This window comes from Sus scrofa, chromosome 1 (assembly GCF_000003025.6).
Source record: "Sus scrofa isolate TJ Tabasco breed Duroc chromosome 1, Sscrofa11.1, whole genome shotgun sequence".
NCBI classification, from domain to species: domain Eukaryota; kingdom Metazoa; phylum Chordata; class Mammalia; order Artiodactyla; family Suidae; genus Sus; species Sus scrofa.
Genome location: NC_010443.5, coordinates 159,164,640 through 159,188,271, shown reverse-complemented (window position 1 = coordinate 159,188,271; position 23,632 = coordinate 159,164,640). Strand labels below are relative to the sequence as shown.

Below are 23,632 nucleotides of genomic sequence, written 5' to 3'. Positions count from 1 at the left end.
ACGAAGATACACGACATGCTAGGCCAAAAGTAAGGCAAGCTGATCGTTCTGGAACTCGAGGAATTCAAAACTCTATTGACACACGACCAGTGTTTTCACAAAAAAAGTTACCTCTGCAAAGGCTTTAGTGTACCTGTGCACCCAGCAGGTGAGAGCAGGTAAGAGCAGATTTACTTCTAAGCACAAGGGGCGAGGGGCGGAGACAGGACGGCGGCGGGCAGCCTGGAAAAGGTAAGAAGAAGAGCTGCTGGCCGGAAAACTGAACTAGGATGTTGTGAAACGTGCTGGACGCTTTACTGGACTGTTCTTTCATTGTCTCCATTGGAATCTCCAATGGAGATCCTCGCCTCGTTAACTCTTGGCTGCGGTGCGCCCACTTTGGGAGGCCCGGCCTGGAAGCCTGAGTGCGGACTCGAGGCAGGCGCGGAACCAGGGGACCAGCTGCTGGGCTGCCTTCCTTCTCCGGGAATCCAGCTCCAAAGTCCCGGGGTGCAGACCTGCCGAGACTGAGACCATGAAAGATGCCCTAAGACACTCCGCCTTAGGGTGCACAGGGCTACAGAGAACGCGGGCGGCGGGCACGGAGAGAACCCAAGGTAGCCCGCGAGTCCGCACCTTCCACAATCTGGGTCCCTCCGCCAGCAGAGGAAGCACAACACCGCGCCCCTTGCTAAGGTCCCACCTGGATGCCTACGCGCGGCCGGAGGGGGGCGCAGGGCAGGAGGGCAGGTGGGCGGGGTCAGGTGCCCGGACGGGGCGGGGCCGGACGGCGGCTGGGCGGGCAGACCCCGAGGCCCAGGGCTGCTGCACCGCCCCGGCCGCAGAGGCCGCAGAGCGGGCTGCCCAGCCCGCCCCTCCGCGCCATGGCCTTGCGCGCCTGGCGGCGCCGCCAGCTGCCCGCGCTGCTTGCGCTCTGCGCGCTGCTCTGCCGGCTGCAGGTAAGGAGGCCACCCACTCCCCTTGCCGCCCCGCGGGCGCCTTCCCCGCCGGTTGCAGAGCTCCGCGGAGGGCCGTCTGGGCTCCTGCTTCCCGCGCACCCTGTCCTGTGCCCGATGCTTTCGCAGGAGCTGAGGAAGGACGCAGCGCGGCGGCTGCCAAGAGGTCCTGAGACCTGGACCGAGCAGCAAGAACTGAGGATTTGGGGGCGGAGAGGGTGGAAAGCTGCGCTACTGCGGATTGAACGGTGGAAGGAGGCAACGGGCGAGTGGAAGGGTATTGAAGTGCAGAATGGGGAGTTATGGGACCCAGGCACCCAGACAGTGGCGCTTCCAAAAGTCCCACTTAGTGGTAGGCGATGGTGATGTCGTTTATTCCCCAGGCATTTCTAGAGCGCCTTCTAGGTGCCCGCGCAGAGTAGGTGCTGTGGAGACCGCGGCGTTGACACAGACACTAACCCCGCAAACAAAATAAGCGAGGGAAAAATTCAGAGCCGCAGACAGTTCCCACATAAGTAACCATCCTAAATATGATTTCAACTTTCTTGCCATTTTGAGCCCCCCCCCCCCGGAAGCTCCGTCCCTCTAACTGGGCTTCGCACCCTCTCCCCACCTAAGATTCGAGCGGTCCTCTAGAGCTCCTAGTGAAACAGAATACTGCAGTTTCTTCAGAAAAAACTGACCTCAGATTTCTTTTTTATGCTCCCCTCGTTAAGACTCCCTTCCCTTCCCACTCCCCCCTACAGTTTAAGGTCCACCGGCATAGGCTCTGGCCCTTTGAGTAACATAGAATCACTTGTCTTCAGAAACCCTGTGATGATGTTCGAACAAAATGGTGTTTGCTACTGGAGAAACCAAGGTACCTGGGATGCTTCAAGCCTGTAGGGGAGCAGAAACAGGCTTGTTCTTCAAGAGTTCATCCCGGGCTGGGCCAGGCTCGGTGAGTCTGGCATGGCCAGGCCCTTCTGGGGCTCCCCAGCCTGGGATGCACCCGGGGGCCCCCCCCTGCGGCTTTCCCTCCCCCCACAGGGCTGATAAACAGCTTCAGCTTGAAGGGGGGTCTGAAAGTGAGCATCTTCCCAGATCCTTGTTGCCCTTACCGCATCCACAAGTCCTCTGGAAGAAATTGCTTTACTAGATGGACAATACAGTTACCAAGTAAATGAAGCCAGTTACAGGTTTTCTGTCCTGGAGAAGCGCTCTAGTGTGGGAAACCCAGCATTGCAAACACTGTAAAAGTTGACTTGGAAGTACCTCCGAGGGAAGGGTAAATGGTGGTGGTTTTTTGGGGTTTCAGCAGTTTCAGATTTCCCTTCTCTCAAAATTGGCTTAGGCTGTTGTTCACATCCTTGGGCAGAACAGCACAGCCCCCCGAGGAAACTGGGCAGGAGCACTTGTAGAACCGTGTTTGGGGTGAGGAGAGAGAGGGAAGACAGCCTGGGACTGCAGCCTTGACAAAAATAACAGGAATGTGCTGTCGGTTGGGGCAGAAAATTCTCAGGAAGAGTCCATCTATTTTGTTTTTATTTGTAGGAGTCTCTAGGAATGGTTGAGGGTAAAGAAGGCGGAAAGGCCTGATGGAATTTTTCATTTTAAGCACTTCAGGTGTTGCTTAATTAAGTGTTCAACAGGTTGGACAGGGTGCTACCTTAATTGAACTAAAGGACAGAGTCCCAGTGAACTGCTAGCTACCTGAAAAAAACCTGCTCACTCCACAGGTTAAAAAAAGGCATCTCACATTGTTATTGCAAAAACTACATGTGTACATATACATATATAAGGCAGTAGGTTCTAATACTAACAGCAAATGCTTTCAAAACATTTATTTTTCAGAGCTACCTTTCAGCAAGTGTCATCTCCCCTCCCTTTCCTTTTTGGCTATTTGAATTATGGGGTTTTGTTTGTTTGTTTGTTTGCTTTTAAGGGCTGAACACATGGCATATGGAAGTTCCCAGGCTAGGGGGTCTAATCAGAGCCACAGCTACTGGCCTATGCCACAGCCACAGCAACTCGGATCCAAGCCATGTCTGAGACCCACACCACAGCTCACAGCAATCCTGGAACCTCAACCCATGAGCAAGGACAGGGATCGAACCCAAATCCTCATGGATACTAGTCAGGCTGAGCCACAACAGGATCTCCGAATTATGTGGATTTTTAAACAGGAAACAATCAAATGAAATTAGGATAGCTCTAATCAAATGATTGAAGTTTGTGCCCAGTCCCCCCCAGTGGAATTCCATTAATTCTGAAAGGTGGAGGTAGATGTTGCAGTATTGTGGTTACAAGGTACTGTGGTTACAAGCACTCATGTACAGTTACTGCTCTTTTGGCCAACCTGTTCTATTAGTTCAAAAAAAGGAATTGCATTAGCCATCCATGGCTGTGGCTGCATTAGCCATGCATTACACACTGGAATTGCATTAGCCATCCATTACACACTGGGCAAGGCTTAAGGCTGTTAAATGTGGGGGTAGGGGAGGTACTGGTTTTGCAGTATTGATTCTAGAAAGTGCTTTATCTGTATTTAGTTTCATTTACATTATATTACATGGCCTTAAATTTACCTGGAGGGCTGTAAGTTTTGCGTTTTAAAACATCTCTAATTATATCTCTGTACCTGTATAAGTGAGGGAATCTGCATTGAGACATACATAGAGTGCTTACCAAAAAAAAAAATAAAATTTTATGTTTGTAGTCCTGTTGTTTATTCCAAGTAAGAAACAATTTATAGGAGTAGGCTGTTTTCATTAAGGTATTTGATCACACAGTCACGTTTATTTCCAGTTATCCAAGACCTAAGGGCAGATTCACTCATACCTAAGCCAGCAAACATATTTGTTTGTGGTTTGTTTGTGTTTTTTTTTTTTCTTCTTTTACGACCGCACCTACGGATCCTTAACCTACTGAACACAGCCAAGGAGTGAACCTGCATCCTCACAGAGACTGTGTCAGGTTATTAACCCGCTGAGCCGTGAAGGGAACTCCCAGCAAACATATTGGGGATGTAAAACCTTGTGCGGGTGAGAAATGAGGCAAAGACACAGCTGGGTCTTCACAGGTCACAGTCTCATGAAAAGGATGAGACAAGTGAAGCTGTGATAATAATAATAATAATGAGAAGCACAGAGAGAGAGCGCGTGGGTGTAGCCAGGGCAATCACGGAGGACTTTCTCATTAGGGGCTTCAGAAGTGATCTTTGGAGGATAGGCAGGGAATCAAGAGTCAGAAAGAATGATTCCAAGAGACGGCTGGGGAAGAAAGTGTTCTATTGGAGAGGGTGCCGTGAGTGGTTTAAGCCTAAAGGAATTTTGCCTCCCAAAAAAGAAGAAAAAAAAACACATTTTTTTTTTTTATCACTTCACAGATAGCACAAACCTAGCTAGATCTGTAAAACTAGCTTAATTCAAGAAACCCCACTATAGACAGGGTATTAAACATTTATAGTTTTTGAGATAACACTTTTATGGCTCGTGTGGAGGTGGTAAGGTAGACTAATCAGAAACAGGCTGCCCAGCCCTGGAAAGGCCGGTGGGGAGACCCGAAGAGGAAATCCCCTGGGTGGGGCTCAGGGTGTCAGATAGGCGGGTGCCTGCACCTGCCCAGGCTGTCTTCCTCCCCACCAGCCCATCCTAGCGGGAAGGCTTGGCCGAACGTTACTACTATGGACAATCTACAGAGTCGGGGATCCGTGTCCTTTTCGTTCATTTTGTTGATAACCAATATTTCAAAGGCCTCTCCTGTTATTTCCTTCCCACCACTTCCCCCGAAAATAGCCCATCTGTACCATGAACATGTTCTCTGTGTTGATAAGGAAATATGAGCTTGCTTTTTCAGTTATCTACCAGAAATTCTTACACCAGGAAAACTGAAACAATAAAGGTGTATCTCTTAAGGTCAGTAAATCAGTATTTTATGAGGCCATGAAAAGGGGAGTTCCAAACCAGGGCGTCCTTTGCAGAGAGTGTTGTTTGAAGAAGGTGCTGTGTGAACTTTCTCTGCCAGATCAGTAGTAAAATTCCCCCCATGCTGTTTTCCCATTTTGGAAGCTCATGGAAAAAGATCTTAGCGTTTCTCCCTGCCCTGTGGTGTGTCCAGAGGATGAGAGATGCTGTCCAGGCTGGTTGTGCAGTGGATGTGGGTCTGCAAGTCCCTCCCCAGCACATCTGCCATCTCGCTGCCAGGACAACCCCTGGCCTGCCGGCTGTCTCCCTGCTGCATCTGACTCCAGCCCTGGAGGGAAACACACTGACCCCACCTCCAGGCACCTTCCCCGAGTAGCTGGGATTCTACCCAGCAGGTGATTTTCCCACCAAGGACCTGGATGGTCTCCACCTGGTTTGGAGACAGGCAGGCCCCTTCTCCGTGTGTGTTTCCCACCGGCTTCCACCTGTGGGCTTTCTGTAGGACCCACTGCTAGAAACAGTGAGTTTAAGCTCAACTCGCCGTTTCTTCGCCAAATGAAAGCCCTGAGCCTGAAGAAGCCAAGAGTGAGACAGGGCACTTCTGCAAAATACAAGACCGAGTCGGTCTGAAGTTCTCGGTGAGCTTTGAGGTTTGACACTGAGTGGGCGGCGGGCAGATCCGCGAAGCCTGGTATCTCTGTCCTCATTCCGGAGGCGCTGTCAGGCTGTCTGTCAGTCTGTTTCCTGCAGGCACCCCCCCACCCTCGCCTTGTCTGGGAGGTGGTGGGGGGGCGGGGAGCGGTCAGCTCTCTTCTCCATCTGCATAGACCTGTGCTAACTTGCTGTCTTTGTTTTGTGGACCACCTGTGACTTCCAGCCTCAGATTCTGTGGGCTGCCACATTCAGGGCAGAGCTCTTGCCAGCATTTGAGTTGACCGTGTTCATTTAGTTTCAACAAAGCGAGAGCGCCTCCTCCAGGTCGGACACCCTGCAGTAGACTAAGGAGACAGCAGGGGCAGCGCAGTGGTCTTCAGGAAGCGCCCAGTCTAGACACATGCAGGCAGTAGGGCACTTGTGTCACTGGTGAGCTTTCCAGGTGTAGTGGGCACCCAGGACAAGAGTGTCTTAACCAGCCTGAAAGTGTTGGGGAGAACATCCCCTTCTTCCTTACCCAGCAATTGTCCAAAGCACAGAAAAGGGGTGAGGGGCAGCATTTGGGCTCAGGGTTCAAGGCTGGCTCGTGCTGGCTGGTGGTAGGCATGGCAGGAGGCCTGACAGTGCAGTGTTTGCTGGCCCCTCTAAAGACAGCATTCTGGACTCCAAGGGCAGGTAGAGAGAGGGAGGCAGAGCCAGCACTCAGGGCCTTGTGGGCAAGCAAAGTAGTTTAGATTTTATCTCCATGTATTGTGGGCTGGGGAGGGACATGATCTGGTGTGTGTGTGTGTGTTCGCGTGTGTTATGGGAAAGAGTGCCCAGGGGTGGGTCCATGGGGCAGTAAGGAGGCCACAGTCTCTGCTTTGGGGAAGAGCTGGTAAAGTCCTGAATTGGGTCAGGGCAGTGGTGAGAAAAAGAAGCCAAGTGCAGGAGTGATTTCAGAAACAGCTGTGCTAGATGCCAAAGACACGGGGCAAAGGCTGTGGTTGGACCTATGATTTTTTAAAAAACTGTAGTTGATGTCAGAACAAAACAGCCGATCATTTGGATTGGTTTTTTCATAGTTTATTAAGGAAATTTCTGTCTTAGTCCAAATCAAAATCAATTGATTCAGGTTCAGGTTCAAATAAAGAAGGATTTCCCCACCTCCAAAAAAACACAAACAGTAAAGAAGGATGCAGTTTAGGATATGGAATCCCATTTGCTTTGGATTATCTTATTGGAGGTAAAAGTTCCTTAGACCACCCCCCACCCCACCCCACCCCACCCCGAAGCAAAAACAAGCTAAGAGTCCCAAGGCTTTGGGATCTGCAGGAAATTTCTATGCTCTGGAATTCAGAGCCATTTCCTGACCTAAAGGTGTCTTTGAATCAGAAGTTCAGGATGTAGGCAGAGTTTTAAAACTCAGGACTGAAGAGATAAGCAGCCAATGATTCCCAGGGGGTCCAGCGTTGGCCCTGACCCTCAGTCTTCCCACACTGGCCTCAGATTGGTCGCCTGCCCCCAGCAGAAGCGATGTTTACCTTGGACCCATAGCTCAGCAAAAGCTTTTCACTTGCACGAAACACCTTTTCCTGGTGGATTTTAGCGCCTCAGATGAGTGTTTCTCTTCCTCTCTACCCAACCCCTGTGCCTCCCCCATCCGAAAAAATCCTGGCCTAGCAGGTGACATGACACAAGCAAAGTCAGAGAGCTGCCAGGTTTCCAAGTGGCAGGAAAAACCGACTGCAAAAGCTACCCTTTGGGTTCATCAGAATAATAATAACTCATGACATTTCCTGTTCAGTGTTGAGAGTACAAGAGTCATTTCCTCCAGCCACCAGAAATTTGAAGACTTTCCTTTAAAAACGAGGAAGAAAAACTCTTAACTTTGGGGGAATGTGATGGTTAAACCTGGCAAGCGAGTTTTGTGTGATGTCACATGAACACCACAGCAGCATTTGCTGGCCTGGGTTTGCATCACCCCCCCAATGGGAAGTGAGCCACTTTTCGAAAGTTCTGATTTTTGAAAAATATTTGTTACTCTTTGGAATGTAGTTAGCAACTCACTTAAAAGCATATCCTTAAGTAGCACAAACGGCTGTCCACTGTATACCCAGTTGAAGAAAACCTGTCAAGGGCTCTCAATTTTGTACCCAAGGTAGAAAAGCAGGATAATGTCCAAAACGCTCATGGTAATGGGGAATCCGTTCCATTTTTCAAGGCTGATAAAATTATTCACACCCACCCTTGCTAATCCAGTGCACTGTTTAACAAGTTCCCAGAGGCAACTTCCCTAGAGCAGACCTAAATCTAATACTGTGTCACAATTCGACCCCATTTCCTCAAACTTGTTCTTTCACGGGGGTAGAGATCAGTTGGTCAATGTCTCTTTTATTTCACATTTCTTCTGTTGGAGATTGGCAGGCCACTACTTCCCCTTGCTCAGGTTATTCATTCTACTTCCTTAAACCTCCCTGTCAGCCTTTTTCCTTTCAGTTCTCTGCACCCTGCTTTTGCACTTCCTTAAGACACCCTGGAATACAGCAGACTTACCCTGAGCCCTGAAAAGCTCCCCAGCTAGTAGCACAGACAAGACTGCACAGTCCTCGTTCCTTGCAGTTAAGTGGGTCTAAACCTGCCAAGAGGAACAAGCAAGGTTCCGTGGGGGTGCAGAGTGGGACAGGATTGCAATGGAGAGCTGGGCTGGTGGTGCTAGGCTGGGCCTGGACGAATGGACACGATTCTGAAGGCAGAGAGAGCAGGGGAAGGGGCAGAGGTGGGGACAAGCAGAGCTAGCCCTGAGCTGGTCAGAAACCAGGAAAGGCCACGGCCAAGTGGGGACAGGAGAGGGTGCTGGTTAGTCATGAAGGGCCCTGTGATTCTGCACTGTGGAGAGAGTGGCCCCTGGACCGGGCCCAGTGTCTGCAGTACCTGGGAACTTGTTAGAAATGCATGTTCGCGGGCCCCTCACTCTCTGGGGATGAGGCCCAGCAATCTGATTTAACCACCTCCGCTGGGAATTCTCATGCATGTTCAAGTTTGAGAACTGCTGCTGTAGACATAGGATTCCATAAAAAGATTTTTGAGCTCAGCTCTAATAGTACATGATTAATGTATTAAAATCATCTGCCACTTGTCAAATCCCTCCGGTGTGCCAGGCATGTGCTAAGGGCTTTACGTAGATTTTCTGTAATCTTCACCTTGCCAGGAAGATGAGAAAACCAAGGCACAGAGAGGTCCAGTTTGCCAAGCTCCTAAGTGGCAGAGGTGGAACCCCCAGTGGCCTGGCCTTAGTCCCTCAGGGAGACTGCTTGTACCAATGTCTATATGATGGGGTAGGGAGCAGAGAAAGAGACCTCTAGGGCTAGGGGGACATTTGGGGAAATAGCATAACCAGTCTGCATTTTGCAGGAATCTGCTCAAGGATGTACACTTCATTGAGGGCTTTCTATTATCAACTATCAGCAGAAAAAACTGCTGTAACTGAGTTTAAACAAGCACCCTGAGCATTCTCAGCACAGGGTCCATGTGCCAGTTGATCCCTGACTCAGGAGGAAAAGAAATGTGACATATTGAATCATCTCTGCCACTTCCTGAAGGAAAGGCATCTCTGACTCCTCTGTGCATCCCCCTCCCCCTCAGAAATAAACTGTACAACCCCGGCCACTTGCTCTGGCCCTGCTGCTGCTCCTGTCAAGACAGTTCAGGGCTGTGTTTATCCCATCTCTGTACTAGAATTGGGGGTGCGGGGAGGGGGTGGAGCAAGGCCTCCACCCCTAGGGCAGTGAGAGGTTAAATGTAGTTCTATTATATTTTTAAAGGTTCTGTCTTAGTATTACTATAACTACAGTGAATTTGGGACACCTCTCTTGGTCTAAGTGACCTGTGCTGTCTCTATCATGGCACAAATTTAAATCATTTCTATTACTGACATTTTTTTTCAGTTCCCTGAAAGGCACTCACTCCCCCATATAATAGGAGAAAAGCTGGGCTAAGAAAAAGAGTCAGAATGTATCCAGCTTCTGGATCACTGTCAGGTCTGGGGATTTTCTTGAGTGAATTTTAGAGCCATCAGCAGGGTTTGGGTGGACAGTACATGGGTCACTAGCACACGGCAGCATGAAATCTAGAAACAGGCCCCCAGACCTATGACACTGGAATGTATGGTACAAGGACAGTTAAATTCAGTGGGAACACAACTGGAGTCAGGGTCTTAAAACTTTAAATAACTCACTAATTTTTAATGGCAACAAAGGAAAAAATGAACAAATGAAACCATGAAAAAGTGCCTCCTTCTGATAGGCTTAGGTTTTCCTTGCCGCAGTTGGGGTCCCTGTGACCAGGCCATTGAGGTCCTGCTTATGTGTAAAATTACAGGTGACCAAGGCACTAGAATGTGCAACCAGTCATCAGAACTGTGCCGAGCAGTCTTCACAGGCAAGGGGCTGCAGGAGTGACGGGCACCTGGCAACTCTGTGCCTAGACGGCAAGTCCAGGGTGGCCCCATGAAAGGGGTCTTATTCGGGGGAGAGGTGCTCCTTTCCTCACGTGAGTGACAGCATAAGAGCCTGGAGCAGCTGCATTGTGTGTTAGTCAGGCAGGCCTGTGTTCTCTCCTTAGTAGAAAAGAGAATTTGAGCCCAGGAAGAGATTTCTGACCTTGATTTTGCAACCCCTTTGCCCCAGGGTGTCTCTAATTTTACCCCTAGTGGGTGGAAGCCTTTCCAAGCTTGGAAGTGTGAATTTGATTCAGAACTAGTAGGAAACTATTATAGTCTTCCGTAAAGGGAAGTTATAAGATCACCGTGGTCCTTCAGGAAAAATTATCCATTAATTTACTGAGAATTTGAGTGTCTGGTACAGTGCCAGTCAGTTTACCACTAACTGAGCAGGAAGATAAGGAAGGCAAACCTCAGGCATATTGCCTGGCTCGCAGCTGGTGTTCTGTAAGAGCCCATTCTTCCTTGTCTCCCGCTCAGGATAAATGGTGTCTGTATCCAGTGATGGGAGAGATGGTTCTCAATGCCCGTGACAGAGATGGAGATAACTCTACAGAGTTTGGGGGCATGAGAGAGTTCTGGCTTTCGGTCTTTAATGGAATCTCTGACCTTACTACTCAAAGACCAGGAGCATCAGCATCACCTGGGAACTTGTTAGAAAATCTGCATTTTAATAAGATTTCCAGGTGATGCTTTTGCACAGGAAGGATTGAGAAGCACTGGTCTGTGAACATAGCAGTGGAGGAGAGTCACATTCTCTTACATAACACAAGGCAGCACTCAAAGGCACTGAATGATATCGGGTGGTTGAGTCTATTTTTTTAAAAAGTGTAGGTCAGGGAGTTCCTGCTGTGGCACAATGGGATTGGCAGCATCTTGGGAGCACTGGGTCACAGGTTTGATCCCCTGCCCCGCACAGTGGGTTAAGGATCCGGTGTTGCTGCAGCTGTGGCTTAGGTGCAGCTCAGATCTGATCCCTGGCCCAGGAGCTGTATGTGCCACAGGGTAGCCATTAAAAAAAAAAAAAAAAAAAAAAAAGTGTAGGTCAGTTATGGCTGAGACTAGAGAAGTTGAAGCTTAACTGTGTTCATAAAATTAAAATGAAAGAAGAGGGACAAGTTTAAACAACTCCAGGGCTAGTACTGGATGTGGGGCCTAAGGTCTTGAAAAGCAAGATGGGAAAGGGTGCTGAGCATGGTAATTATTCCAGAGGCCAGAGCAGTGCTATCTGGTGCCCCCACCCTAGCCACCCCAAGGGGAGGTCTCCCCACTGCATTTTCCACCCAGGTCCAGTATCCTGTGTGCTCTTGTTCAGTAGCCAGCACTGGCTCAGTCCTTTGGGGAACTTCAAATCTAGGTGAAGTCCTTGGGTGTGGTCACATGAGGGCATTGAAGGATGTGAGATGTGGAATACATGAAATGCTTGCAGGTGACAGGAAGTGTGGAGGGTGTCTTGGGCCATAGTCCCCAGACAGGGCTCCTCAGGAAAGGCTAGCCATGCACCAAGCCGGGAGGGTGGGCTGGCACTTGGATTGGTGATAAAGGCAGGAGGACTGAGCAAAGCACAAGGTCAGGGTTAAGCAGGTGTGGCTAATAGACTGATGTGTGAGCAAAGGGTGATCAGCAGGCACAGGTGACACAGAACCAGGTTGGGGGCTTGGAATGGCAGTGGCTATAGAGTTAACTGAGGATACTGGGCAGGAGGATGGCCCTAAAAAGCAATGTAGGGACATCTGTCAACAAATGTTGGGGATGGGTGAGCAGGGGAAGGTGAGTGGTGTGCTGAGGGCCTAGTTGCAAGCTTACAGTCTACCAGGAAGACCAAACACAGAGAAAAGCAACCGTAGAACATCAAAGGGATGGAGACAGAAGAAGGTCTGGGTGCACTGCAGACTGTCTAGCACTAGGGTCTGACATGTTAGGCCTGAGGTCTTAGGTTAAACCAGAATGGCCAGTATCAGCAAGTTCATGTGTCAGCTTAGTTGACCTGGCTCAAGGGTCCGGTAGGGCCATACCAGAGTTGGCTGGAAGGAATGGAGGCGGGGCACAGGTGGAGTGGGTGGGATGAGGCTGAGCAGATGTGCAGCCTGGGGGAGCCTTGTTGAGGAGCCAGACTTCATCTTGGTCTCAAATGAATCTTTGACCTTGACCTTGACACCTTGACACCTTGGTCTCAAATGAATCTTTGACCAGTGACCAGCAGTATCAGCACCACCTGAGAGCTTGTTAGAAATGCAGACTCTCAGCATCCTTCCCTACCTACTCAGTGAGACTCTGTCTTTTAATTAGATTTCCAGGTGGTTCTGTGCACATTTAAGAAACACTGGACTTTGTTCACTCTGAGGGCTGGGGCAGTCTAGTTCCTTCCCTGGCTGTTTTGGAGGCTAATGGCCTTATTAGCTTGGTGCCCCCCGCCATGGAAGCATAGGAGGAAGTTAACATTTACTGCAGGAAAGAAGAGAAAGCTGTTCACACCTCAGATGAATAGAAAAGTTCAAAAAAGAATCAAGAATGGCAAAAAAAAAAAAAAAAAAATCTCTTCATGCTGGGAGAATAAAGGGGCATTCACTGGAGCCTGTGGGGGTGACTATGTGAGGACAAGTCAAACCCATCCTAACTACTATGTTTAGGAAACAAACCTTCCTTGCACCCCATTTCAGGTAACCCACAGCTGCAGACATTTTTTTACCCTTTATCTCTAAAGAAGACAAAGAAACTTGCAATTAAAGTTTTGAAATGCAAGGCTATTTCTTCATTTTCCCTTGCGCCATATGTTTTCTTTTCCAGGAGCAGAGATAATAAATGCATTGTGAGGAAAGGAAGAGAGTTGAGCAAAAATCAATAGACCTTTGATATGCTCCTGTCTGAATAAGTGCAGACTCTTTTTTTCTTAAAGGCGCTTATCTAGAATCTAGGTGGTCAGGGAAAAAATGTTGATGACAGCTTATGAAGTCAATTGTAACATTTGCTAAATCAAAATGATGAATATGCCAAGACTTCCAATAAGACACAATTACTCTACATTTCTAAGGTTTGTTGTTGTTTTTTTTTTAATCAAACCTGACCTGAGTCAGATTTTTTCCCTGTGTATAATATCTATTTTTTTTAAATCCCGTGGCAAAATGGTTAAGATAGTACATTTTCTGTTGAGTATTTTATCACAAATTAAAAATTAAAAAATCTAAATGGCAAATGTATTTCCTGCCTGGTGATAAAGATAGCATGAAATGTTAATTATGTAAAATGTTATGGGGTAATGGTAATATCCAACATGAACCTAAACTCAGTAGCTGGAGTCCTGGAACTCCAGGTGCATATTAAGTCACAATCTGGATAAATTATGTCATCAGTTGTGTGAGTTTATAAACCAGTCTCTCCTCACTTGCTACTCACACAGCCCTTACTGCTATTCCTGGCCAAGCCAGGCACATTCCCTCTGGAATTTGCAAACACTATTTTGTCCACCTGGAAGACTCCGCCTCCTAACACGCACTGTTAATTTTGCTTGTTCCCTCACTTAAGGCAGGTCTCCACTCAAAAGCTGTCTGATCAGGAGGCGCCCCGATAATCCCACCACCTTACTTATCCTGTTTTATTTTATTTCATTACAGTCATTACCATCAGATTCCATTGTATGTTTGCTTATTGTCATTCTTCTCCCTTGGATTAGAAGCAAGGACTCTCTGTCTAGCATCCTCTACCACAGAACCTAAAATTGTCTCTGGCACATAGGATGTGTTCAGTTAACATCTGAGAAGTAAATCAATGCATAGTTAATTTGCCCCACTTTCAGGCTGCAAACTCACTGGGCATGACTTACTTCAATACTAAACCTCCTAGATTATTTTCTAGAGAACCACGAAGTGATGCTGTTTAGATTGGGAGAGTTTTTTCTTAAAAGGACAATCAAAGATTTCTTTCAATGGGAGTTCCCTTCGTGGCTCAGCAGTTAACGAACCTGACTAGGATCCATGAGGATGTAGGTTCAATCCCTGGTCTGGCTTGGTGGGTTAGGGATGTGACGTTGCCACAAGCTGTAGTATAGGTTACAGACTCAGATCCCGTGTTGCTGTGGCTGTGGTGTAGGCTGGCAGCTGTAGCTCTGATTTGACCCCTAGCCTGGGAACTTCCATATGCCGTGGGTGCAGCCCTAGAAAATAAAAGGAAAAAAAAAAAAAGATTTATTTCAAGATGGTGAAAGTGAACCCAGGGGTCCTACAGCCCTCTGATACCATTCCTGTCCTGTGTAATGAGGCAGTGCTGTTGACAGCTAAATCAAGTCCTGTGTAATGATGCAGTGCTGTTGACAGCTAAATCAAGTCCTGTGAACAGGTCCAGGCAAAATTAACTTACTCCATAAAGATGGGCAAAGGATTTGAACAGACATTTCTTCAAAGAAGATATACAGGTGGCCAATAGGAACATAAAAAGATGTTTGGTGTCATTAGTCACTACAGAAATGCAAGTCAAAACTGCCCTGAGAGATCACTTCACACCTCTCCCACAAAAAAAAAAAAAAAAAAAAAAAAAAAGGAAAATAACAAGTGTTGGCGAGGATGTGGAAAAAACTGGAACCCTCACGCATTGCTGTCGGCAATGTATTAAAACAGTACAGCAACTATGGAAAACAGTTTGGTGGGTCCTCAAAAAGCTCAAAGTAGAATCAAAAACAAGGAGTCAAGCAAATATTTGTGTGCCAGTGTTCATTGCAGCACTATTCATAAGAGGGAAATGTGGAAACAACCATCGACAACAGATGAATGGATAAACAGTGTGATATATTTGTACAGTAGAACATTATTCTGCCATAAAAAGGAATGAAATTTTGATACATGCTACAGTAGGGATGGATCTTAAAGACCATGCCAAATGAGATAAGCCAGACACAAAAAGACAAATACTATATGAATCCATTTATATAGGGTACCTAGAATAGTCAGATTCACAGAGACAGTGGCATAGAGGTTACCAGAGGCTGGAGAAAATGGGAGTTATTCTTTAACTCCAGGATTCCCAGGTGGAGGGGAAAACGGGGACTTACTGTGTCATAGTTAAGAGTTTCTGTTTGGGGTGATGGAAATGTTCTGAAAACAGATGGTGGTGATGGTTACACACACTGTGAATCTAATTAACGCCACTAAATTGTATACTGAAAAATGGCTTAAATGGCGAATTTTGTTACATATATATATTATTTTTACCCCAATAAAAACATTTTTAATTAAAGTACCCCAAGGTTTCAAAAATGGGCATTCAAAGGACTGACATAAAAAGAGCCAAAGTCAACATTCACAATGGAGGCAGTGCTTTCTCGTTTCCTTGAAACAAGCCACTTCCTTGGCTCCTCCTGCAAGATCCAGACTCGCTGCTTTGTTCACTCCAGCTCTTTACATGGCTGTCCCTTCCCTAAGACACTAGTCATTCTCTCCAGAAGACACTATTCATTGTCAAAAGGAGTTTGTACCTCTTAATGGCCCTTCTTCTACCCCTTTGCCGTATGTTCCATGACACTGCTAAAAGAACCCCCCCGTTCTACCGCTGCCTCGCTCCTCTTCCTCAGGGTCCCACCCCCAGGCCTCTCCACCCACCCCAAGGCAGCACCTCCCCAGGTCTTCCACTGCTCTTCCTACTTCTCTCCACCTGCCCAAGCCCCATCCTTCCCTCCTCTGCCCTCCCGGCTTTGTGCATCTCCCTCTGTGATTTCTTCCTATGCATCCTAGGCGGAGTTCTTCTCCTTCCCTATATGCGACCAATGAGAGTTCAATCCAGGGACTTAGTGGAACTTGAGCTTTCAAGTGCTCCACATCTTGCATTGCTGCGCGGGTCTCTATCTGTTAGTTTTCCTTCCTCTCTGTCTGCCTGTGCTGTCAGGTGCTAGACTCTTTGAGAGTCCCTGCCAATCCCTTGCAGTGTCTGAGAGCTCAGTAAAAATGATTTTGAAGGTATGATGATGACAGAGCATTTTGAGAGGTTGATGCTTTCTATTATTAAGCCGTAGACTAGGCTAAAATGTGTTCTCTGGTTGTAATCATGTGAAAAGTCATTTTACAAGATAAGGCAAATGACTCAGGCAAAGAAATGACTGGATTAGGTACTCTGCTGTCTGCACAGTAAGAAAATCAGCTCACAACCCCTTTATGGGGGGTGGTCTGTGTGTGAGGAGGGGGTCAATTCATATTAGTGGTTTTCAACAAGACCAGTCGACACTGACCAGCTGTGATGAATGCCTTTCAATTGAAGTTTTGAATACTCATCGCTGGAAACGTGTTGATAAAATGCATTTTAGAATGACCAGGTCCCTTAGTACTAGTATCTGTGACAGTCAGCATTTTCTTCCCTTTCTTCTCAAACAGACTAGACACATCTTTTCATATTATACCAATCCAAGAATAGTTGAGCCTCACTTTAACAGCAGGACTTCTTTTTCAAGAACTCTGTGTAAAATATATTTCTGTAAAATGAATTGTATTTTATGCGTTCAGGGAGTTTTCTGTTTAAACCCTCTGATTCTTAGTGTCCACTTCTGTTATGACTTAGAATCCATGCCTGGCTGGTATAACTTGGGGTCTTCACATTTTTAACATGTCACTGTTCAGTGGTCTCCCAAGAAGTGTGCAGGGTGATCTGTAGGGGTGCACGGGAGTCCTCCAGAGGCGCTTCTTAATGCTCTGTCTCTAATTGATAACATACTATCTGCCTGTGTAATGTTGTTCTGAAGTGTGAGATGTGAAGCTTTGGTTTCATGTTTTCTCTGTAAATCTATAAGCCTGAAATTATATCCATCAAGTTTTTTTTTTTTAAACAAAAATCTCTAGAAGGGCAGTTGATCATAACTGGATTCTGCTGAAATCACTCACAGAATCTATCATTTTATCAGCAGAAGCTTTGAGTAAGTTCTCTCCCCTCCCCAAGCCCAGCTTCCATCACTGACTGAAGCCCCAACCAGAAAACCACTGCCATGACTCAGGCCACCTACCACGATTTCAGTTCCATGAGAAAGCACTTTTTTATGTGAAGTCAAACATGATTTTAAAACAATAAGCCTCTTGGATTAAAAGCATATTTTTCCAACCACCCAGCTGAAACTCTGTCCTCAGCTTTTGTCACCATAGCCAGGTTAAAACTAAACAGGGATGATGGGCTCAGGAAAATTGCCAGGCTCTTTTCTACCCTCTTTCCTCTTTCTGGCGACACTCTTTGCCCTCCACCCCTCAGGGAATGAGCTGATAAAAAAGGTAAGTCACGCTCACCAATCCTGCTCAGGTGTGCACAGTAGCTATCCCCACAAATGACTGCCAGCCAGGTGTGCGCCTGGTGCTGAGTGAGTGACACTGTTACCACCCTACATCATTTCCAGCAGCCTGCTAGGAGGGTGCTTCACTTCGAAGGAAGCAGAGCCTTCATTTTCTCCAAGCACTGCCATTCGTCATTGCTGCATAATTTCCACAAATTACCCCATCTCATCCTCAGTGCCGTGGGATGGGCATAATTGTTAACTCCAATTTCATAGGTGAGGAGACTAAGGCTTAGAATTGACTTCTCTGCCCCTTGCCCTCAAGTTGTAGAAATGCAGACAGCTTTATTAAAGAAATGTCAGGCAGGAGTTCCTGTCGTGGCGCAGTGGTTAATGAATCCGACTAGGAACCATGAGGTTATGGGTTCGATCCCTGGCCTTGCTCAGTGGGTTAAGGATCCAGCTTTGCCGTGAGCTGTGGTGTAGGCTGGCAGCTACAGCTCCAATTGGACCCCTAGCCTGGGAACCTCCATATGCTGCGAGAGTGTCCCAAGAAATGGAAAAAGAAAGAAAGAAAGAAAGAAATGTCAGGCATTCTTCTATCCAGGCCAGTCTGGAAGCTCAATTCTGAGAGCTGCCCTGAGTAGAAGACTCCTACCCAAACTAACCAGTGGAGCCACCTGTCCAGGTAGCCTCCTCCCTCTTCACCAGCACTGGTGCCACTGGGCTCCCTTCTTCCAGTGTTCTCCTGGCCCTGGCCTGGCCTCTGCTCTGCTCCATCCCTGAATTCTGGCTTGTCAGACTCTATGTCGGGTAGTGCCTATTTTTCTGTGTCCTGTAGAAACCTGTCTTATCTGATTGGCAAACTACAAATGACTCCTCTCTGACGTTCACTTCCAGTTCGAAACTTTTAACTGAGAAGCGTGACAGTGGACTGCCCTCTTTCCGGTAACAGACATAGGACGGTGCCACGTTAGGGACTGGCCTCTGGAAGCTTCTGGAGAGATGGAGATGAGAAAAGGGGCCCAGCTGAACAGGTTCACTTGGAACATCTCAGTTTAAAGGGTCTGTGTTTGGACTAATTAAAATGTTTTGAAGGGAAAAACTTAGGCCAGTGGAGAAAAAAGACATTCAAAGAAATGGGCAAGAATGGGCAGCATTTGTTTAGCGGTTCCTCTGATCTAGGACTGCAAACTTTTGTTTGTTGTTTATTCTTTTTTTTTTCTTTTGTCTTTTTAGGGCCACACCTGCAGCATATGGAGGTTCCCAGGCTAGGGGCTGAATTGGAGCCGTAGCTGCCTGCCTACTCCACAGCCCCAGCAACTCGGGATCCAAGCCTCGTCTTGGACCTACACCACAGCTCACAACAACACCGGATCCTTAACCCACTGAGCAAAGCCAGAGATCGAACCTGCATCCTCATTGATGCTAGTCAGATTCATTTCCACTGAGCCATGATGGGAACTCCCTGTTGTTTATTCTAAAAACAAAAGGCTTCAGAAAGAAATAATTTCATGGTGTGAGACTGTCATAGTAATGTCACTTTCTTGGTGCTCTGGGGAACACAGGTCACTAGTCACTGATTTCTGTTCTATTCTGAGTTAGAGCACTTTCATCTATGACTTTCTTTAAGGATGTTTTTTTCAAGGGCAGCAGGACCATTAGGTGATGTTTTCACATTCAATAGTTTCTCTCTTAAGAAAAACCACATCTTTCAGTTTGACTATAGAATTCAGAAATTTGATACCATCTTTACTTAATTTATGGATAATTTCTCTACCAGAGTCACGGATGATATTTTATAAAATAAAATCTATGGAAAATCCCTCATTTGTTCTGGGTTGGGTTCTTTTCCCCTTGATTTGACAGAGGCAACTAAGCTTCTTTCTGTTTTGTTATATGTAAGCATGAATTTTCAGCAGAGCAGGAAGCTAATTTTAGTATTTATAATGACTTTCACTACAATTGGGTTGATTAGCAGCACAAAAAATAAATATTTAAGTCAGCCTTCCCTCCAGGATTCCACATACAGATTCTTTAGTCTCTGTGGCTCCTCCAGCAGAAACATTTTGTTTCTTCAGCTTGGGGTTTTGCAGGATTAGACTCATCATAGCATTGTATCAGAAAATAAATCCACGGAGTTTTATAAAGACAATTTTGACTTACAATTTATTATCTCCTTCCTGCCTCTCAAAGCCTTGCAGAGACTGTGGGCCTGCTTCTTCCAGAAGAGTTTGTCAGCTGTTAAAATTAATTACCAACCTCTGTGCCCTGAAACAAATATACACATGACACAAAACACACAAGAAAGTAGGCAATGGATGGCCAATAAACTAGATGTGTTGTCTTGCCACTTTAACTGCTTTTTTAGACTTTCTAAGAAATTTATATGGGGGCAGGAGCAGGGAGATATAAAGGATATTTGCTTTAAACAGAACCTAGTATTTCTTATAATTTCAGGGGAAGTCTGTTAAGAAAACAGAAGTTAGTCGATATCAACTATGTGAGTCAACTTTTTTTTTTTTTTTTTTGTAGTTTGTTGATTAGGAATTGTAGTAGGATGCTGTCAGTACATGGCTGTTTTTTCTACAAGTCTTCTAAGTACCATAAGTTAAATTGTATTTCCTAAAACACAAGTGCTGTAACAGACCTGATCCCTGCTGGCCTCCAAGGCAGCGGTTCTGTAGAATAGTCTCTGGAAAGGATCACAGATCAGTTCTTTACACCTCCGAGAGGATGCACAAGAAAATAGTCACTTTGGTCACCTGTGGAGTGGTGGCTGGGAGAGGGTGGGAAGAAGCTTCCCCCCATAGCCTGCTGCACCCTTTGAATTATGTATTCCTTATTCAGTAGACATTTTAGAAGCGGTTCTGCTTATTTGCTTAATGAAAACAATGATGGCTCAAAAGCTCTATTGTTTTAAAGGGAAACAAGTCAATCTTGAAGGCAAACTAGAAAAAAAGTGTAGATACCTAAAGTTTGTACATCTCTACTCAGTTACCAAAGGCCTCCTGTTGCTACATCTGGGGCAAAGACAGACAAAATCACCCCATTTACTGAAAATCTGCAGCTTTATGCTAAATTCCCTCATTCTCTGGGAGGTTACTCTCAAAACCCCTAAGCAGGAACACTTTTTTTTTTTTTTTTAATCAGAACACTGTCTTATTAGGGCTACTACCAATAATAAGAGCTACCACCTCACAGCCATTGGGAGCTTGGTCTGGGGACATGGCATCAGACCCAGATTTGGAGCAGTCAGGCAGAAAGGGCCAGAGGACCAGGAGGGGATTGGGGACCTGGGGGCTCTCCCAGCTACTGGTGAGATGGGAGACCTCAGAACTAGAATCTGTAGGAAAAAGGAGGGGTCAGGCTGGGAGGGGCTGAAAGGCATCCGTTCATCCACACCCAAAAACGCCATTCTGAGGTTGAACTTGGCACACCATCCAAGTGTCAAGGAGGTCTGGCACAGACTAACTGGAAACCAAGCCCAGAACAGTGGGACTGAAGGATGTGGGATCTGGGAGGCAGGCAGGCAGAGCCAGTCTGGCCTGCACGCTCGAGGGACAAGTCCCCAGGGGATGAGCAAAAGGTGGCATGCCAGGGTGTCCAAGATCTGGATTTCCTAATAGTTATAAACTTGGGGACTGCAGTGCAGAGAGAAAACTGTGGGGTTCCTGGACGTGGTGCTCAGGATCAGAGTGAGAGCAGCACAGAATGAGCTTTATAATTGTGTGAAGTCCAGGGAGCCGTCAATCCTTGAATAAGAGGATTCATCCTGGAGCTGCAACTCTGCATGTGGAGGAAATGAAGCAGAGAGCTTCTTGGAAGCAGAGAGCCAGGAGAAGAGAAAAAAAAACAAAAACAAAAGCAAGGCACATCTTGCCTTCTCCTAAAGGTGCAGGCATCCTAAAGAGAGTTTTCCAGATTCTTTTTATTTACCCCCAAACCACATTTCCTTAACCATATCTATGTGTGTATATTGCCTTTTAAGTTGTATATTTATTGCCCTTTTGAGGGTTTGAAGTTGTCCTGCAAAGTGTATGAACTCAAGCACAAAGTAGGGTTTAGCTTCAGCTGTACCTTAGATTAATACCATAATTTTCTGCCTTGCCACAGCAAATATTCCCAGTAGCAGAATTGCTGACGCAGCTTAAAAGATCTAGAATCCTACAGGTCTGTCAAGCAGACATGTCAGTTTGGAGGTGATAAAAATGTCTGAGAGTAGACAGCAATGGTAGTTGCAATACAAAAAAACCACTGAATTGTGCCCTTTGAAAGGGTGAATTTAATGGTAGCTGAATTAGATCTCAATTTTTTAAAAAAGAAGGCACGTCCAGGTGTAAAGTCACAGTTTAGGAAACAGATTCTAAGGAATAATCTGGGACTTCCCATTGTGGCTCAGTGGGTTAGGAAAACCAACTAGTATCCATGAGGATGTGGGTTTGATCCCTGGCCTTGCTCAGTGGGTTAAGGATCTGGCATTACAGTGAGCTGTGGTATAGGTCGCAGGCGGCTTGGATCCTGGTTGCTGTGGCTATGGCGTGGACTGGCAGCTGTATGATTCAACCCCTAGCCTGGGAACTTCCATATGCCACAGGTGTGGCCCTAAAAAAGGAATAATCTGGAGTTCCTGTCGTGGCTCAGTGGTTAACGAATCCGACTAGAAACCATGAGGTTTCGGGTTCGATTCCTGGCCTAGCTCAGTGGGTTAAGGATCCGGTGTTGCCGTGAACTGTGGTGTAGGTCACAGACGCAGCTCGGATCCCGTGTTGCTGTGGCTCTGGCGTAGGCCAGTGGCTACAGCTCCGATTCGACCCCTAGCCTGGGAACCTCCATATGCTGTGAGAGTGGCCCCAAAAATGGCAAAAAGACAAAAAAAAAAAAAAAAGGAATAATCTGTGAAAATCTATTTAAGAGCCAGGACATTCAGTCACCCCTGAAATTCATGACTTCCTTGTTTTTGCCAGGAGATGTTAAGCTTCTGGGTTAGAGCTGGAGGGTTTGAATGGTCATAGCCACACTCCTAAGTGCATAAACACATTGTCCAGTTTTCTGGTAGATGATGCTGGCCAGGTGCCAGGGATGGAGCCCAGGGCACAGCCAGTAGCCCTGACAAAGCTCCTAAATCGCTGCTTCAAAAGGAGCCCTTTTACCAAATTCCCCTAAAAAGAACCTGTGTATGTAATGCAAAGTCTGGGCTTATCTTACAGAGACTTGTGGCTTTCTTATGGGTAAGAAGTGATCAATAACCTTTATTATCTGAAATACGGCCCAACCACACATTTCTCTGGTTTGCCTTTGTCATCGGCATGTCAGTGCTCACATGTCATCAGGCTCAGACAGATCCTCTTTGTGAGTCAAAATGTGCTTCGACCACATTCAGGTTCACTGTCTTTCCTCTGTGCAGCTTTCTTCGAGTGCACACGTTACTCTGCCAGACACAGAGGAACAGATTCCCATAAGAGCAAAAAGAAAAAGAGACCAGGAAGGAGAAGTGGAGTAATTTCTGTTACATCATTCTTCCTCCTGCCCACGGGCTCACTGCCCTGCCCTTAAGACCCTGTCTTGAGCTCAGTGCACAGGGAACATCAATCCATTTTATCCAAGGTCCACAGAGAGGGTTAAACGGGTCTGGAAAGCAAGTTCAAATACAACTGACCCAGCACCCCTGGCTCCATAAACACATCTGACATTTTCATTGGCCTCAGAGTCACTGTCCTTGCTTCCATCCTGGAAGCCCTTTGCCTGGCTAGGGTGAGGTCAGGAGATCCACACTGGCTGCATCCCCCACACCCTATTAGCTAGCCCGGGATTTTCTGGGTGTGGTGCTCTCTCTATAAAACTTCTATAACATAGGGGTATTCAGATGATGCATGGCTTCTGCCAAACCATGTTCTTTCTATACCTTCCATCCAAGCTCTTTATTTTTCTTTTTTCTTTTTTGGGCCTCATCTATGGCATATGGAAGTTCCCAGGCTAGGGGCTGAATCAGAGCTGCAGCTGCCAGCCTATGCCACAGCCACAGCAATGCCGGATCCGAGCCACTGTCTTTGGCAACACAGTTTCCTTAACCCACTGAGCGAGGCCAGGAATCGAACCCACATCCTTATGCATACTAGTTAGGTTCTTAACCCACTGAGCCACCACGGGAGCTGCCAGGCTCTTTAATATGCAGGTGAAGCCCACTGATTGCTCTGACTACCCTTGGTCTCGTCTCCCAGGACCTCCTGATGGTCTCTATTGCCACCGCCACCCCATCTTACCCCATGTGTCATTTCAGACCTTAGTGTCACCGAACATTTCACTCCACTGAAGAAGTCTCCTCAGACTTCTTCCACCTGCCAGCAACCCGATCTGGCCTCATCCAGCCAATTTCTTTTTGTCCTGTATGATTGTGCTACTTGTCACCTATCTTTGGACACCT

At 46.8% G+C, this 23,632-nt stretch overlaps 1 protein-coding gene across 2 annotated transcripts in view; it reads left to right on the top strand.

Annotated features, from left to right (window-relative positions):
• Window positions 796-23,632, top strand: part of TNFRSF11A (TNF receptor superfamily member 11a) — a 59,438-nt gene continuing 36,601 nt past the window's right edge. The window contains exon 1 of one of the 2 annotated variants that reach the window (XM_005654480.3): window positions 796-938. In XM_005654480.3, coding sequence (XP_005654537.2) covers window positions 864-938 — 75 coding nt within the window. In that variant the 5' untranslated portion in view covers window positions 796-863. The remainder of the gene's footprint in view (window positions 939-23,632) is intronic. The other variant, XM_021099691.1, reaches the window with a different exon arrangement.